The sequence below is a fragment of the Ochotona curzoniae genome, unplaced genomic scaffold (genome assembly GCF_017591425.1).
Source record: "Ochotona curzoniae isolate NIBS_2020 unplaced genomic scaffold, NIBS_Ocur_1.0 contig_908, whole genome shotgun sequence".
NCBI lineage: Eukaryota > Metazoa > Chordata > Mammalia > Lagomorpha > Ochotonidae > Ochotona > Ochotona curzoniae.
The window spans coordinates 28,668,846-28,685,016 of record NW_024466607.1 but is presented as its reverse complement, the minus strand read 5'-3'; the positions used below and the strand labels follow the sequence as shown (position 1 = coordinate 28,685,016).

The following is a 16,171-nucleotide window of genomic DNA, read 5'->3' as shown; positions in this document are numbered from 1 at the left end:
AAATGAGTTTCAAAGAGAAGGGGCCAAGACAGACTCTGTTTCTTGATGGGGAAAATTGCTGGTGGCCATCTCTAAAGATGCTTAATCTATACTCTTCATTTTCCAAATCTTACCCAGCAGTGCAGTTTTAAATAAGAAAGATTTGTGGATTTGACATGAGTTGGGAATGGGGATGTTAAAATAAACAAAACAAAACAAAACATAAAGGCTTTGCTTTATCGCATTCAAATCCCAGTATGGGATCAGAAATCCGAAGGATATTTAAATGACTATGACTACCTAAAGAAGGTAGTTTCTGATAACAGTGGTCCAAAGCATATAACATGTGTCGGTATGTTTATGATAGATGTGAAATGTGTCATAAACTCGACTGTCCACTGGAAACAAACATAATGGGCCATAAAATTGGCAAATGCTTTTTGTAAGCCTGCATCTTGAGGAAAAAGAGAGTTGAATGTCATGAGAGAATGTTACCAAAGTCTTGTGGGCAGCACAAGACTTTGTTTTGAATGCTGTCCAGTTTAGGGGCAATAACACTAACCACACGCTTGCTTTTATTTTTGAAATTATTTTATTGAAGGCTTGTGGAAATGTAGGGTATATAAATACACAGAGACACATAAAAAGACATGGAAAAAGCATAGCCAGTCCCATTGTGAGGAGGACCTAAGTTCTACATATGAGGGGACTTCAAAAAGTTTGTTAAAAGGGTAATTGAAAGTTTATTTTGGGGCAAATTAAAAAAAAATCCATGGATTTCTTTTCATAACATGCATTTTTTCACACATTTGGAAGACCCTTTGTACATACAAAGACCTGGTGCTTCTTAGTCTTTATTGTACCGATGAGGGATAAATGTTTGGCACAGTGGGTTAGTCTTGTGATGCCCACATCCTGCATCTGAATGCCTGTGTTGAGTTCAAGTTCCTATGATGACAATGCAGTTTCCTGCTAATGTGCATCTTGGGAGGCAACAAGTGACAGCTTAGGTACCTGGGTCCTGCTGTCCGTATGGGAGACCTAAACTGAGTTCTTAGCTCCTGGTTTTGTCCTAACCCTGGGCTATCATGGGCATTTAAGGAGTGAACTAAGGGATGAAAGATTCTCTTTCTATGTCTCTGTCCTTGCCTTTCAAATAAAATGAGAAAAAAAATATTGTTTTTAAATGTGAAGGAGTCACATAGGGACATTACTCAAAGGCAGATTCTGATCTGAGCAGGAACTGGGAGTCACATGTGTGCAGCATCCTGGGTGCGGCTGCTGCAGGTACATGAATGTGAATGGCAATTGCATCTACCATAGGACAGACAAGATGCTTGGGAGAGAGTGGACATCACTCAGCAAATGGCGCCTGCATGCCTGTCATGTCATAGAAACAGTGCTGGTCCATGGGAACACCAGTGGGTCAACTCCCAGACCTTAAGGAGCTGCCCACCTGGGAAGAGAAACCTAGGGAAGAATTAAAACTGAGGTTTGAGAAGTTGTAGGATTATGGCATGTTGACTATGAGTGAGCTGGGGCTTTGGGTTCTTGTTCAACACCTACCTAGGATGTGGAATGGGTAAGCAAAGGGCTGAGACTCAGAAACTCTGGCTGCAAAACAATGATGTCCATGGTACCCATTTCATGAAATTCTTCTGTGACTTCAGTAAAAGTACAGCATAGATGGAAAGCATGGGCTTTTTGGGGCAGCAGGTTAAGTTGCCATGTGGTAATCCACATGACATATCGGAGTACTCGCTTGAATTCTGGCTGCTCTGTTTCGAATCCAGCTCCCTAGGAGGCAGTAGACAATAGCCTAGTGATTGGATTTCTGCCATCTGTGCAGGAGGGTCAGATAGAGTTCCTGGCTCCTGACTTCAATCTGGGCCAGCTCTGTGTTGCTAGCATTTTGAGATTGAACCAGCAGCATATGGAAAACCTTTCTCTCTCTACCTTTCAATTAAATGAAAAGTAACTTTTCAAAATTTTCGTAATAGGAAATGCTGCCTAGTATATAAGCAGTGCTCGGTGATTAACCTCGCATATTGTGCAAGTGCCACTTTGTGTGTAGGAAAAGTTGATAGCATTCTCATTTAAAATGCTAGGTACCAATCATAGATGAAATTTTGGAAACGTATTAGTAAGTGTGAAAAAGGAAAGACATGATGTCTGTTCTGACAGCATTGAAAAAGAGACATGCTAATAGCACATCTCATGTGACATCCTGGCTGGATAGCATGGGTGATGGGTTGATTTAGGATCCTCTTTGTTCCTGACCCTATGTGACTGCGGGATAATCCTTTAACCTCAGCTTTCTCCTAATAAAGAGGGAGCAGTAACGAAGTTGATGAGGATTTTTAGTGTCCCCAGCGCTGGCTTGGATTCTTGGCTCTGTCACTTATTAGCTTGTGTGACATTGAACATTCTTGTTTAATGCTACCTTAACGAGAAAAACAGAGCTAACACTCCACAAAGCGAGAGGCACATGTAAAGTGCACAAAGTTGCCATTGCTTTCAACAATATAAGGCATGTGACCTCATGATGATGATTATACATTGGGATAAGTGGGCTGTTGTTTCGTACACATTGAAGTGTTGTTTCCGAGGCCGCGGCTGTGAGGCATGAATGTCGATTCCATCCCTCCCCTCTTTCATGTGCTTTTCAAAGCGGTGTTAGGAAAGCGCAGTGGAAGTGAGAGGTCAGTCTCTGGTGATGATATCATTCGCCCAGCACTTTACTGATGTCTTATATAGGCCACTACTCCGGAATCTCTGAATTTGGAAATGCTCATGATTTCCATGATCTAAAAAAATACTTTAGGTGACCAGAAGAATCTGTAAAATTACTAGCTCACAAGTCAAAGATAAGTGCGCAGGTGCCAGTTTGTGTTAGAAAGTGCTCTATGGGGTCTGGGCCCCTGGTCAGTGGTGCTATGCAGAGGAAGGCAGGGGCCCAGGGAGGGTCCCAGCTGAGCTGCAGGAGCCAGCCTTGCCTGCTGTCAAAAGGTAGCAGCTGCAGCTTGGCCCAATATGGGCATTAACCGATATCCCCATTGCTAGCGATTGCATAAGCAAACACACCTCTCCCATCCTCCACTCAAGGAAAATGTTGGGATGGGGGACTGGGAAATTTCACAACTATCTCTTCTTTTATTCCTTCCCCAAACTCATTAGTTTCCTTTTTTTCCCTCCCTTCTGCCCTAATCCATCTCCTTGACAAGATTATTGTGAAGAAGGAGTTAATGAGTACACAGTTTTATTTTCCTTAGAAGAGAGAGAGAAGAGGAAGAAAGAAGACAGACTCCAAATAGGGCTGTCATCACCCTGCAGGTCTTCAGGGGTTTTTAGGTAATTATTAACCCTTTGCAGCGTTACTGGAGAAGAAGCCTTTACGCTGAAGGAACCCATTAAGATATTGCATCTCTGCCATATGCAAGGTTACTTCCAACAGCTCATGGGAAAAAAATGAAATTCTGATATGTTTATTTTGATAAACAAACAAACAAAAAAGATTTTGAAATCCTTATGTAGTTTTTTTTCTTTTTGTGGCATTTCCCAGCAACTCTTTGAAGACCCCTTCTTTGCATGGATTTAAAATTTTTTCACATCAAAGTGAACTCATCATACTACTTTTGTGCATTTTTTGAAATATGTTTACATTATGGATTCCTTGGTTCTACAAATTAAAATTTAGTAACATTTTAAAAATCTTGGTAGTCTAAAAGCTAAAGTCCTTGCCTTGCATGCACCAGGATCCCATATGGGTGCAGGTTCTAATACTGGTGGCCCTGTTTCCCATCCAGCTCCCTACTTGTGGCCTGAGAAGGCAGTCAAGGATGGCCTAGAGCCTTGGGACCCTGCACCCATGTGGGAGACCCAGAAGAGACTCCAGGCTCCTGGCCTTGGATCAGCACAGCTCTGGCTGTTGTGGCCACTTGGAGGGTGAATCAGTGGATGGAAGATCTTCCTCTCTGTCTCTTCTCCTCCTCTCTGTATATCTGACTTTCCAATTAAAAAAAAAATCTTAAAAAAGAAAAAATCAATCTTAGGAAGTTACCCCCAAATCTGTGTCTGTTATCAAAATGGATCTTTCCTAAATTCCTAGCGCCTAGCTCGGAAGGCACCATTATCTCTATTTACCACTTGAGAAAGCTGAGACGTAAAGGGAATGAGGGGCCAAAGGCTTCATGGCAGTAACGGCTGGCGGGAACCCAGGCCTTCAGAAGGCTGCCTTGGAGATCCTTCAGTGTACTGAACATCATGTGCTATCTTGTTTGAAACTAAGAAAATCACTGCTGAATGTCAGTACTCCTTAAACCCGGCAATGATCACCCGCTAAAACAGCGGCATACTCCCTAAAAAATCTGGAAGTCTCCTGCAAGTTGTGTTTAAAAAGAACAGTTTTTGTGATTAACCTGCTGTCTTGTCATTTTGTCATTTGCGTCTCTGCAATTCTTGCAACTTCAAGGTAGTTCGGTGTTGGGTTCCTCTCTCTCTGCCAGTGGGTTTGGGATGATTAACTAGGAGGGCTTCCGCAAGGAAGAGAGACTTGCCACGAGTCAGAGGATTTGAATCACTGTTGCCCTGAGGTTTAGGTCTCTGCTTGATGAAAATGAACCAGAAAAGCCACCCTCCCTTGGGTGAATCTCTTTAAGAATACTGTTTTAAATAATGAACATGGCACGAGAAAGATGAGGTCCCAGAGTACCTACTCCAGATTGTTCTGTGCTGGCTGGACCAAGGCTTGCTCTTTGATAAGCAGGGTTGTAATTTCTCCGAGAATCTTCCTGCTGCTGCTGGGGTCTCTACGATCTTGGATTGTGGCCACAGATGAAATCTCCCTGGGGCTGGATCTCCCTGCTCATCAGGCCCACACTCTCCCTGCAGTCACGGGCAGGTTGCTCGTATGTGGGCAAACTTCCATACATGGTATGGGGAGCAGACATGACTTCATGCTTTTGCTATAGACGAGAGGAGTTGCCAAGGCTCAGGCGCCCCCGTTCCCCACAAAGTATTTCTCAGCTCTGGAATCCTTCTCTCTGGCTGGGGAGGGGATCCCAGGCCACAGGGGAAGTTTCTGCTTTGTGGGCACCCCCTTTGCCTTGCGGATTTGCAAAACCTGTCCTCCAGAACCCAGGAAACCCCAAAGAACATCTCACAGGTACAACCACAAGCCTTTGAAAACCATGTTACGGCCAATACGTGAAAGATAATTTAGGGTCAGCTCTTGAGGAGCTGCAACCAGTGCGGTGTATTTTGGATAAACACACAGTGCACAGGTAGAATGCAGCGTGGTTTTATGGTTAAAGGAAATATCCATGGACATTTTGTATTTTTTTTGTGTGTGTGTCTGCTCTTTGGTTTTGGGAAAACTTAAACACGGACGTAAAGAATTTTACAACTTTGAAAACTTTTAAATTTCATTCTCTTTGCTTTTGATGATTATTTTATCACAAGGCATGAAAGAAGAGGCATATTTGTTTATGTCCAGATGGAAGGTGTATACTTCCATAGATTACAAATACAGCATAAAAGCCAAGTGAAACCTTGGCAGAATGGGTCAGGCAGGTGTAGCATTTTTTTTTTTTCTGATATATCTTGGGAATCATATTTGGATTGATTTCACACATGTATTTGAGCAGTGCCCTGGGCATCACTGCTGAAAATCATGGAAAAAAATGATAAGGAAAAATAAGGCACTTTTGTCCCATGACACAGTAAACCAGGAGAGAGGAAAAAGAGAACGTAGGAGGCAGAGATAGAAAAAAGGCAAATTAGAATTCACTGACTCCCAGGCCTGCGCCCAGTTAAAGAGGTGATTCTCCAGCTGAGGAAAAGTTGAGCACACTTGGTGCTGCTTGATTAAAGTTAAGTCCTACGGACTATATCAACCATGGAAGAAAACCCTTTTTTAAAAATAGGGCTTTTCTTTTTTTTTTTTTTTAATGCAGTTCATGTCTTTTGCTTCTCTCCCACCCCCTTCATTTCCATAAAACAAGTCAGAGGTAACATGCTGGAGCAAACGTTTTTCAGCATACTTGCATCGCTTCACGTTCCTGACCACGTGTGCAGTTACGCTACAAACTCGCACATTCTTGGGAAGAGAAATGAGACACCGCAAACCAAAACGCCCAGAGGGGCAGCTATACGTTACAGCACTAATCTTGCCCGTTTGCCACTCCGTGTGCGCGCGTGTTTGTCTGTCTGCTGCCTCTCTGCTTCCAGGCCCCGGTGTTACACGTGGCTACTACCTTCTGACCTGTAGGAGCCAAAGTTAGAAGCTTTGTAACGATGATTTCTCTTTTTAATTCTCTTAGGAGTACTGTGTGGCTCCATAGAAACTGGACTTGGGCTCCGATTTTGAAAACGCAAACCAGCAGCAACAACAACAACAAAAAACAAGCCTTTTATCGAAAGCTGGAACGCGTCCAGAGGTATCTTTTAACTAACTAGGCAAGGAGCCCGCGGGCGGGGGGAGGGGGTGCACCTGTGGCACTTGGTTTCTGCAGTAGCCGTTCATTTTGGCAGTCAAGGATGGATAAGGAGCGGGAAGGAACTTCACACCATGCAAGGAGCAAGGGAGCCACCCCAAAAGAAGTGTTTCAGTCAGGAGGAGATGTGGGAAATCTTCAATGTTTCTTTGCTCCTGAAAGGCACCTGAAGAATGGGTGTGGGTCCGTGTTGCAGTTTGAGGAAGACGGGAGCAAACTTTGTGGCAGACAATTCCAAAGCAGGGGCGTAACCCTCTTAACCAACTTTCTCTCCCACTCAGAGTATTATCTGGATGCCTCGCCTCCTTAGAGCGCCTCCCCATTCCCACCGAGAACCGCTACGTCTCCTTTAAGAGGCAGGGGCCGTCCCTTCCTTTCCCCCCCTCCCAGTCCCCCACCCTTCACACCTAGGGTGGGAAAAGAGAAGGAGGGCGGGGTGGCGGGCGAGGCGGGAGGGGCGGGATCGCGGTGCGCGCCCCAATGGCCTCTGAGGATGACTCCCGTGGACCCCGGCAGCCAATGCGCGGCGGGCTGGGGGGCGTGGCGAGGCGCTGTTGCAAAGCATCCAACGTGGGCCTGCGGGCGGCCGCTGGGCGCGCGGCCGAGGGGTGTGTGAGGGCGAGCGGCCGGAGGCGGGGCCTGGGCGATGCAGCCGGGCTGGGCCGCGGGGCGAGTCGGGCCGAGCGGCTGATTGTTCGTCCGCGAGGTCGGCGGGGCTGTGCGCGCAGAGGAGCGGTGCGGCGCCCGAGAGTGAGCGCGCGCGCGCGCGCTTGGCTGGCCACGGTGGGACAGCAAGACGCACGGGGGCTCCCGGAACGCACGCTTGGCCCGCGCCGTCCAGCCCGGCGTCTCGCAGCTTCGTGCCCGGAGCTAAGGAGAAAGATGCCTGCCGGCGCCGAGCTCCGGCTGCGAGGCTGAGCGCCTGCCTCCCAGCAGCGGCGGGCAGCGGCGCTTGGCGTGCGCGGGGCGCTCCGCAGCAACCCCGGAACGCGGCAGGAGGACACGGAGCGGCGGCCGAGCACCCACTGCCCGCACCTAGAGAGGCGGTTTGGAGAGAGAGAGCTGCGGGCGGGTCGGCCCGGATGGGCGCTGGGTTCGCGGCCCCCGCCGGGCGCTGCCGAGCGGCCCGGGCACCGGGGGCCCGCTGAGCGCTGAAGCCGCGTCCGCGGAGAGGACGTGTGCGGGCGGCCATGCCCCGGCTGGGAGCCTAGTGCCGAGTGGAGCCTCCTCCGGGCCGTCCGCGCCCGCACCCGCTCGGGACCTCGCAGTCCCCGCGCCCGTGGTTCGCAACGCGCTCCAGACAAGATGGCGCGGCCGGTCCGGGGAGCGCTCGGGGCCCCGCGTCGCTCGCCTTGCCTTCTCCTCCTCCTGTGGCTGCTGCTGCTGCTGCTGGAACCCGCGACCGCCACGGCCGACCCGCGCGCACCCTGTGCGGCCGCCTGCACTTGCACTGGGGACTCGCTGGACTGCGGCGGGCGCGGGCTGGCGGCGCTTCCCGGGGACCTGCCCTCCTGGACGCGGAGCCTGTGAGTACCACCTGTGCCGACCTTCTTGCGCCCCGGGACGCTGTCATTGGGGGGCTAGGGCGGCTGGGATGCTTAACTCGGGCAGGGAGGGGTTGCAGCTTGGGTTCTGTGTGTGGAGTAGTGTGGGTTGGAAGATTTAGCACGGAGGTGCAGGGGAGAAAAGAGTACGCCTCCGGGAGTGTCGAGTCGAACCGGCACGGGTCGTGCAGGTCGTGAAGGTGTGAAGATGAATGAGTGTACCTCACGGGAGGGCCAGGAGGTTGAACGAGTGGGGTTCCCCGGGTTGTACGATTGAGGGTCGAGGTGGTCTGGGGGTGCGCGAGCGCGACGGATGAAGGTCTGCAGGTGTGTGGGCGCACGTCCCTGAGCGTGATATGGGGTCAGGGGGAGAAGCCGGGGAGGCGAGTTTGCGCGTGGGTGACCGTGGAACTTTGGTTGTGAGGCAGACTGAGAACGTGTGCATGTGGTGGTAGTGTTTTGGGATGCGTTTCTTGTTTTCTGTCTCGTGAGCTGTCTGTGGTGTTTGGGCACCTTGGTTTCCCAGTGGGCAGGGAGTGAAGGTAGCTTGCGAACCTCCTGCAGGGAGAGTGTGTGCAGCCCCTTTCGCGTCCCGCCGTGGCTCTGGTTGGAGCGGGAAGACTGCTTTCCTCAGCGGGCACCCCAAATTAAGGGGCCCGAAGAGTTCTCGGAAGGTGCGTGAGCGCTGTGGGAGTTTTTCCTTTTTCCGCCTAGTTAGCATCTTAGGGAACTGCGCTACAGACCCTTCCTGTCGGTCGGTTCTGTTCTTTAGGGCTCCATGGGGCTTGGCCAACCTGGAGTGATGGGTCCGCTCACTCAGGAGAGCGTCTTTCCTTCGGGAAAGGGTGTAAATGCATTTTGGAATAGTGCTGCTCCAGGCCAGGGGCCGGGCCGATTGAAGCCGAGTTGGCTGGACCTCAAGTAGGGTCTTGTAGGTGCTGTCGGGGTGGGGGGGTGGTGTGTGTGTGGGTGTGTGTGTGTGTGTGTGTGTGTTACAGAGACCAGAAAAAATTGGACTTATGTGAATATGGTAGAAGGGAAGAGCCGCTTTCTACTTCTTGACAATCTACCTGGTCCAGGAGGCAAAATCCTGTCCAGTCCTCAGTAATTAAGTATCTCTGGAGAACTGTTGGAAGCTTCCAGAAAAGGCCCAGCTGGTCTAGTCTGCGTTTCAGTTGATTGGACCTTTTTTTCCCTAGAGTTGAGAAGAGGTAACAGCAGTGACCTGGGGTGAGACACTGTTTTAGAGAAAGCTGGTGACTGGTGCGTTTTCGCCAACACCTGTGGCTTGTTGGAGCTGCGCGGGCGGGGTGCTTCTCTTGCTGCGGTAAGGGCAAGTTTAAAAGTTAGTCTCTTCCGTTCCGGCGCTGGTCTCTAACCTGCTTCCCAGCTTAGAGCCGCGGGGCTGGCCGGGCCGGGTTTCTGCCACGTAGGGTTCTCCTTGGTGTCTGCTACTTCGGCAGAATTCACCTAGGGACCTGTGTCGTAGGGTGGGTTTTAAAATAGGCCAGGGCTGTTGAAGGGCTAGCTTGATCACTGCTGGGGGTGTTGTGGTTTTTCCTTAAGGCATTTAAGATCGTTTGCCCCCTCCCGGCTCCCTCCGCCCTGCCCCACATAGAATCACGTGGAAGGAATCAGAAGCGTTTCAGGTTCACCTGTTGTGGGAGTGACGGTGTCTATGGGTCTGTGGGGTCTTGGGGAAGGTGCGGAGTTCCAGAGTCGTAGCTTTTGGAGATGGGCGGGTGTCCTCTTATTTACCCTCCCCCCCCCTTTTGTGGTCACAGGACCCAGTTTGTGTTGCTTTGTGCCCTGGAAGCCAAACACTGGTTGTGTTTTAGGCTTTCTGTTGCCTGGAGATAACATTTCACCTGGCTTAAATACCTTTAAAATTGTAGTCTTGTCTGTTTTACACGTGTGATCATCTGTAAATACCTAACTAGGTATTTTGAGCTTCAGAAGACTTGATTATACTAATTATGGTGTTAACTGATTAGATTTTAAGATGTGGTTTCTGGTTAGTATGTAAAGACACTATACATAGGAAATGGGTGTCCTTTGAAAAATATTTGTGATGTTATTTTATTTTTTGATTTAGTCTTATTCTTAAATCCCCCTAAGGTTATCTGTGATTTACATTTGTGGCTATGATGCAACAAGATTTGCCAGGAGAAAGTCTTAGAATATAATGTAAGAAAAACACGTGTTCTTTCACCAAATTTACACCCTGTAAGTACATTGTTTCTGGAGAATGTATAGATCTACTTTATAAGCCCATGAACTGGGTTTACTGCAGCTAGTTCAAACAATTTCAGGCTGAGGGTTAGAGATAGCAGGGGACCCATAGCTTTATGGATTTTTTTTTTAAGCTTTTGTAAACAGCACATCTAACTTTGGAGTTGCTCTTAGGCCTGATATAAGGAAAGTAAAACATTTAAATAGTGTAAATGCAATGTAAAAAGAAGAAAAGGGATGGCTCCAATAGAGGTGAAAGTGGCTCATTCCTGGGCCTTCAAGATGACCTACTCCACACAGTAACTTATAATTGTAGCAGTTGAGCCATAGCTGAACGTCCCATCCGATTACATAGGTGAGACTCGCATGGTCCAACCAACACGTTCATAAATAGCACCAAGTACTGCCAAGTCTTATTCCAACTTCCCAGAACCTTAGAAAAAGTTGTACTTCGTAGAACTGAGATGTTTGCTTTCTTTGAAAATTATTTTTTTGAGAGCCATGGCTTCAGAATCTGTTTCAGAATTACTGCATACCTTCTTACAGGCTCACCTGTGGAATAAATTTGACTCACAAAATGTTGTTAGCTGAAAGTCTTGAGAGCTATTGAATGGCCTGTCGGGTTGTGATTGAAAAGGTAGGCAAACCCCCTTACTCTTTGCTACTTACATTCAAAGGCAAGGTCGTTCGCGAGAGGACCCCTCGAATGTGGGGTCTCCATGGGATCTGTCTGTGATTGCAGGTCCAGTGGCTTAACTCTGCCCTTGCTGGTTTCGGCACAGAAACGGTGCTTGGGGTTTCCTTATGGGATAAACAGTGACCTCTTGACCATTGTTGTGGTGAAGCCAAGAGGGCCTTTGTCTTTCAAATTTTACAGCTGTGCCCCCAAGGCCCGGGGTGCTGGGTGTGGTGAATTAAGGGGTCCGAAAGCGCTTCCCATCCTGTTTATGCAAATTAAAATTGAAGTGCTGGCTACCAAATTGGTCCAGAACCTAAGCTGAGATTTTTTTTTTTAAACCAAGTATACCGATTGTTATCTGGAACATCCTTCACACTCAGCAGGCCTTGGCGGGGTGGGGGATGGGACTGCAAAAAGGTGCAGAAAGGTGTGAGGGAACGTTTGAAACTCAGAGTAATGCAGGGAAACACTCTGAAATGCGTCTGTGCTCTCCCACGTTCTTGGAAGCTTGAGTTCAAGAGTGCTTGGCAACAGGTGTTGGATGGCTGGTGTTAGCATCTCTTCCTGGTGGAAAACATGTCTGTTGCTTGCCTTTTTTTTTTTTTAAAGTAGAGGGTTCTGGCAAATATTCTTGACTGTCTTGAGAGAAAAGCACACTCCTTAAGTCCTGCTCCTATGCAGTTATGACCATGAAATCTTAAGTTTTGGGTCTGGCATGATCAGGAAGTGTCCAAAGAACCCTTGGGGCTCAGCATGAGCTCTGTGCTGGCAGTGTCCCTATTGCCGCCATCGCCACCTCTTTTTTTTTTCTTTAAAGGGTTATTTGAAAAAGAAGTGTGCTCCTCTCTTTCCATAATGACACAGGGTGACTGGATTTCTCCAAATTGAGGTTTTCCGTGGGTGCGTGTGTTGTATCAGGTCCTTGGGAATACTTTATAAAGCGTGAAGGAAATGGTGTGTAGTGAGAGAGGGCTTCTTGGAGGACCTCTTAGTGTCGCCCCCTCCCTCCAGGGTTCATTACTTTGCTTGGGTTCCTGGGCACTTCCCGAGCTCACTGCGAAGGCCTCTGGCTGACCTTTCTCTCACTTAGACGCTGAACTCACAAAGGAAGGGCCTCTTCCTCATTCTGCAGAGGTGTCTCCTAAGTGCCAAGCCTTTTCAGCATCCTCTCTTTCAGAGTGGACAGGAATGTGGGAGCAAGCGTTGTCATTTTGTTGTGACTGAATAACGCACCTGGCCCAGTGTCTTGCACCTGCTGGCGCCCTGAAGGTCTGTGGAATGGGAAGGCAGCATAGAGGTTGTTGAAAATAGCCTATAGTTATTTTAAAATGACACTCCCAGGAGAGTGAAATCAAGAAAAGGAATGCATTGACTTTAAAGTTGCTGTAAGCAATAAAGGATGTTGGTTGTAGCAGGGACTTTTTTTTTTTTTTTCCTTTTCCTTATATGTTTTTAAAAACATGAAAGACATTCTTGTGACTTACCCCATAGTTGGAAGAACTTTAGGCTTCACGGGCTAGCCTAACTTTCAACTTCTTTTGAAGGAGCACACTAGACCTTCCCCCTCCTCCGTGGCTGCAATTTGAAACCCTGGGGGTCTTTAAAAAGCCGTCAGGACTCTGGGCTGTGTTAATATTCAGGGCTGTATTACAATGGATACGGTTTCCTAGGCTGAAGGCATTGTCTAGAGGCAGGATTCAGCAGGAGTGAAGGAAAAATTCCCAGGCAGAGGAGTGAAAGTATCTGAAACCCTCCTGTGACCACACTGGCCTGTGGGAAATTCGGGGGGCTGTTGGTGGTGTTTCAAGACTTCAGCATGACATTATGCCCAGAGGTCCAGCCTGTCTTGTCGTCTTTTGCATGGCTTTTTGTCTCTTCTGCAAAAAAAAAAAAAAAAAGATACTGCTTTTTTTGAAACCCAGAGGTTAAATTGTTTTTTAATAGTCTACTCTTTGAAACAGGCTTTGCTTTTATGCCCAAAGAATTTTATGTAGTAATAGAGTATAGCAGTCCAGACTGACCAGTTGATTAGGCTGAGAGGTTTTCTGCTGTAGAACTTGATACATGGGCACTGTCATCATGGCAGGGAAAAGTGGAAATAGCAATTTTGTTGTCTGTTTGGCAATTGCTAACTCGTGTTGCTTTTTTGTGAACTTTTTATTATCTGCTTTGTACGTTTCTGGTCTGTTATTTAATGCTTTATCTGTGATTTTATGCAAGCACGCCATTCGTAGTCTTCTGAAACAGAAGCTACACACTTTATCTACTTATAAAAGTCATTTTTTAGGGAAACAGCTGTCTCCATTTTCCTTGTTCCCCTACCTCCCCCCGCCCCTGCAATTTGTCCTTTATCTCTGCTTAGCAGGTATTTGTTAGCCAGCTATTCCCTGGTCTCCATTTGGGTTATGATTTGGGGGAAGGAGACATGCACTTGTCCCTGGTGGTCACATCTAGCCGACCCCTGGTCTAGTGAGGTGAGCTGTGATGAAGAGGTTGGAAGTTACTTCTAGTGTCTTCTCTGAGCTACATGTGTGGTTTTGGGCAGATTTCTTACTTTCCTTTTTTCTTAGCCACTAGGCTACTATGCGGGCCCACTTACTTTTTTTTTTTTTAATTATTTGAAAGGCAGAGTTAGAGGGGGAGAAAGAAAGACATCTTTCCATCTACTGGTTCACTACCCTGCCCCATGGTTACAACAGCTGGAGCTGGGCCAGACTGAAGCCAGGAGCCTAGAATTTCTTCTGTATCTTGCACAGGGATAGCAGTGGTCCAGGCACTTGGACCATCTGCTGCTGCTTTCCCAAACACCTTGGCAGGGAGCTGGAATGAAAATGGAGCAGCCAGGACTCAAAGCAACAAATAGGATGCTAGTTTCAAAGGTGGCTTAAAACCACTGCTAAGAACACTGGCACCCAGCAGAGTATGCCCAGTGCATTGTCAGATGGTGGAAAGCAGAACAGAAAGGACCACTCTCCTGGCCAAGCTTTAGAACACATTCCTGGGCCTGTAGATGTACTGAGGTAGATTTGGTCAGCTAATAGACCTTGGAAAGATTTTTTTTCAACCCTGGTGCAACAAAGCTAGCCATGTCTCAGAAGTATCAGAAACACTCAAGTAACACCCTTGGAACACTCTTCCCCACATCAGAGTCATCAAATGACTGTCCCCCATGCCTGGGTGCTGATGTTGTTTGACAACACAGGAGGAAAAAAATTGCAACATTTGTCCCCTCCACATTCCTCTATACCTTGATGCTCCGCAGCTTAATCAGAGACCCACATGGGCTTGCATCCCTCTCAACTATGTAAACAATGTTAAAAATATTTAAAAAAAGAAAAAACAACACTGGCACCTTGCGTCCTCGAGTCTTTCTAAAAAGGAGATTTAGCTTGGCAGTAGATGACGCCTGTGTTCTGTCTCCCAGTGTGAGTCCTCAGTCTTGATTGTGGATCACGTTTTGAATGTCAAGGCCTCCCCTCCATAGCTAAATACTTTGCATCCTCTGTCATGGCCACCCTCTTGTTGACAAAAGTGTTTCTAGGCAGTGTTCAGCTTTCTGGCCCAAAGGAGTATGATGTGCAGGGCTCACAACCCAAGCAGCTTTCTCTGATAAGCTTTTGTTGATAAATGTAAAGTGCACCAAGTGAAATCTCACGGGCCTTTGCAAGTCTCAGAAGGCGGGAAGCTGTGACCAGTTACATCACATTACACAGTTAGCAGACAGTTTTGAGGTAGTTTGTAAATCCCTTCCGGTTGTACAAATACTTCCGTATAGTTGGCATTATGCTTTTGGGAGGTGGGATGTGGGAATGTGGCAAAGAGGCAGGGAAGTGAGAGACTATTAAACAAATCATTTTATCTTATGATTTCCCAGGGTTTCATTGAAATTGAGCCCAACTGAGATGCATGTAGCCCCCACAGTCATCACTTGGAAAAATGCAGGTGCGCGCTTACAAACGGGGTCAGGTTACAGATCCTCACTGTGTGTCCACTTTTTGGAAAGACTTGGTGGAGGAGGGGAGAAACAATTGTTGGGTTGTAGGCAGAGAACCCTTCTCATTTCTTTGGGTCTGTTTACAGTCCAGTGGTCACTTTGTGGGGGACCCAGGCTGTGAACACCGGGCCATTTGAGGAATCTGGCACGGATGCCTCCTCCAGAGCCGTTGGCCGCTTGCTGTTGCTCGTTGTGCACCTGTGCCTCAGTCCCTTGCCCGTGAACGGCGGTGATTCACAGCCTTACCCACATGAACGGCCACGATTGTTTGCGTCTTTATTACTATTTAATCTAGCATAACCGGCAAGGCCCATTGTGCGAACAACCAATCCGTTCATCCCTGCAAGTCGTAATACAGCTTGGTTTTCCTCATAGACCAGGATGCAAGTTCCAACCAATTGCTGGAATGGTTTGTTTTGGCAAAAAGGCAGCATTCAGAAGGTTTCAAGAAAACATGGCCTGCCTTCTCGTACTTCTGCGTTGATTGTTCTCTCCGCTTTCACGGTGCAGAGGTCTCAGATCTTTTATGATCTGTAACTTTTTCTTTCTCAAGGTCACAGATTAGTAAGAAAATGAGTGAAAGAAGTGAGGCTCTTGCCCACAAGCAGAATTGGCTTGGACATCGAGAGACAAGGTGGGATAACCGTCATCTCCCTTTCCTCTTCTAGCTGTTTTTTTTTTTTTTAAAGATTTATTTTATTTTTATTACAAAGTCAGATATATATAGAGGAGGAGGGACAGAGAGGAAGATCTTCTGTCTGATGATTCACTCCCCAAGTGAGCGCAATGGCCGGTGCTGTGCCGATCCGAAGCCAGGATCCAGGAATTTCCTCCAGGTCTCCCACATGGGTGCACGGTCCTAAAGCATTGGGCCATCCTCGACTGCTTTCCCAGGCCACAAGCAGGGAGCTGGATGGGAAGTGGAGCTGCTGGGATTAGAACTGGTGCCCATATGGGATCCCAGCACATTCAAGGCGAGGACTTTAGCCACTAGACCACAGTGCCGGGCCCCTAGCTGGTTTTGAAAAAACCCCAAAACGGCACAGTGCTATCCTCTAAAACTGCTTTATGCAGCATTTAGCAAATTCCCTTCCCACCTCCACTTCCTGTCCTTTGTTTCTTCCACCCTTGTATAATTTACTGCTCAAATAATTTAGTGCTTATCTTGGCCGGGACATACATTACCCTGATAAACCCTTTCTCCTGGATTTCCTGCTTGACGATGGCCTGTTAGGATGAGGAGGACTGA

The 16,171-nt window shown here is 47.8% G+C and overlaps 1 protein-coding gene across 1 annotated transcript in view; it reads left to right on the top strand.

The window, feature by feature from the left end:
* Nucleotides 1-7,347: 7,347 nt before the first annotated feature.
* The window catches only part of LRIG1 (leucine rich repeats and immunoglobulin like domains 1), a 114,255-nt gene continuing 105,431 nt past the window's right edge, over nucleotides 7,348-16,171 (top strand). Inside the window, exon 1 of the mRNA XM_040994779.1 lies at nucleotides 7,348-7,999. Within this exon, the coding sequence (XP_040850713.1) occupies nucleotides 7,779-7,999 (221 nt within the window). The 5' untranslated portion in view covers nucleotides 7,348-7,778. The remainder of the gene's footprint in view (nucleotides 8,000-16,171) is intronic.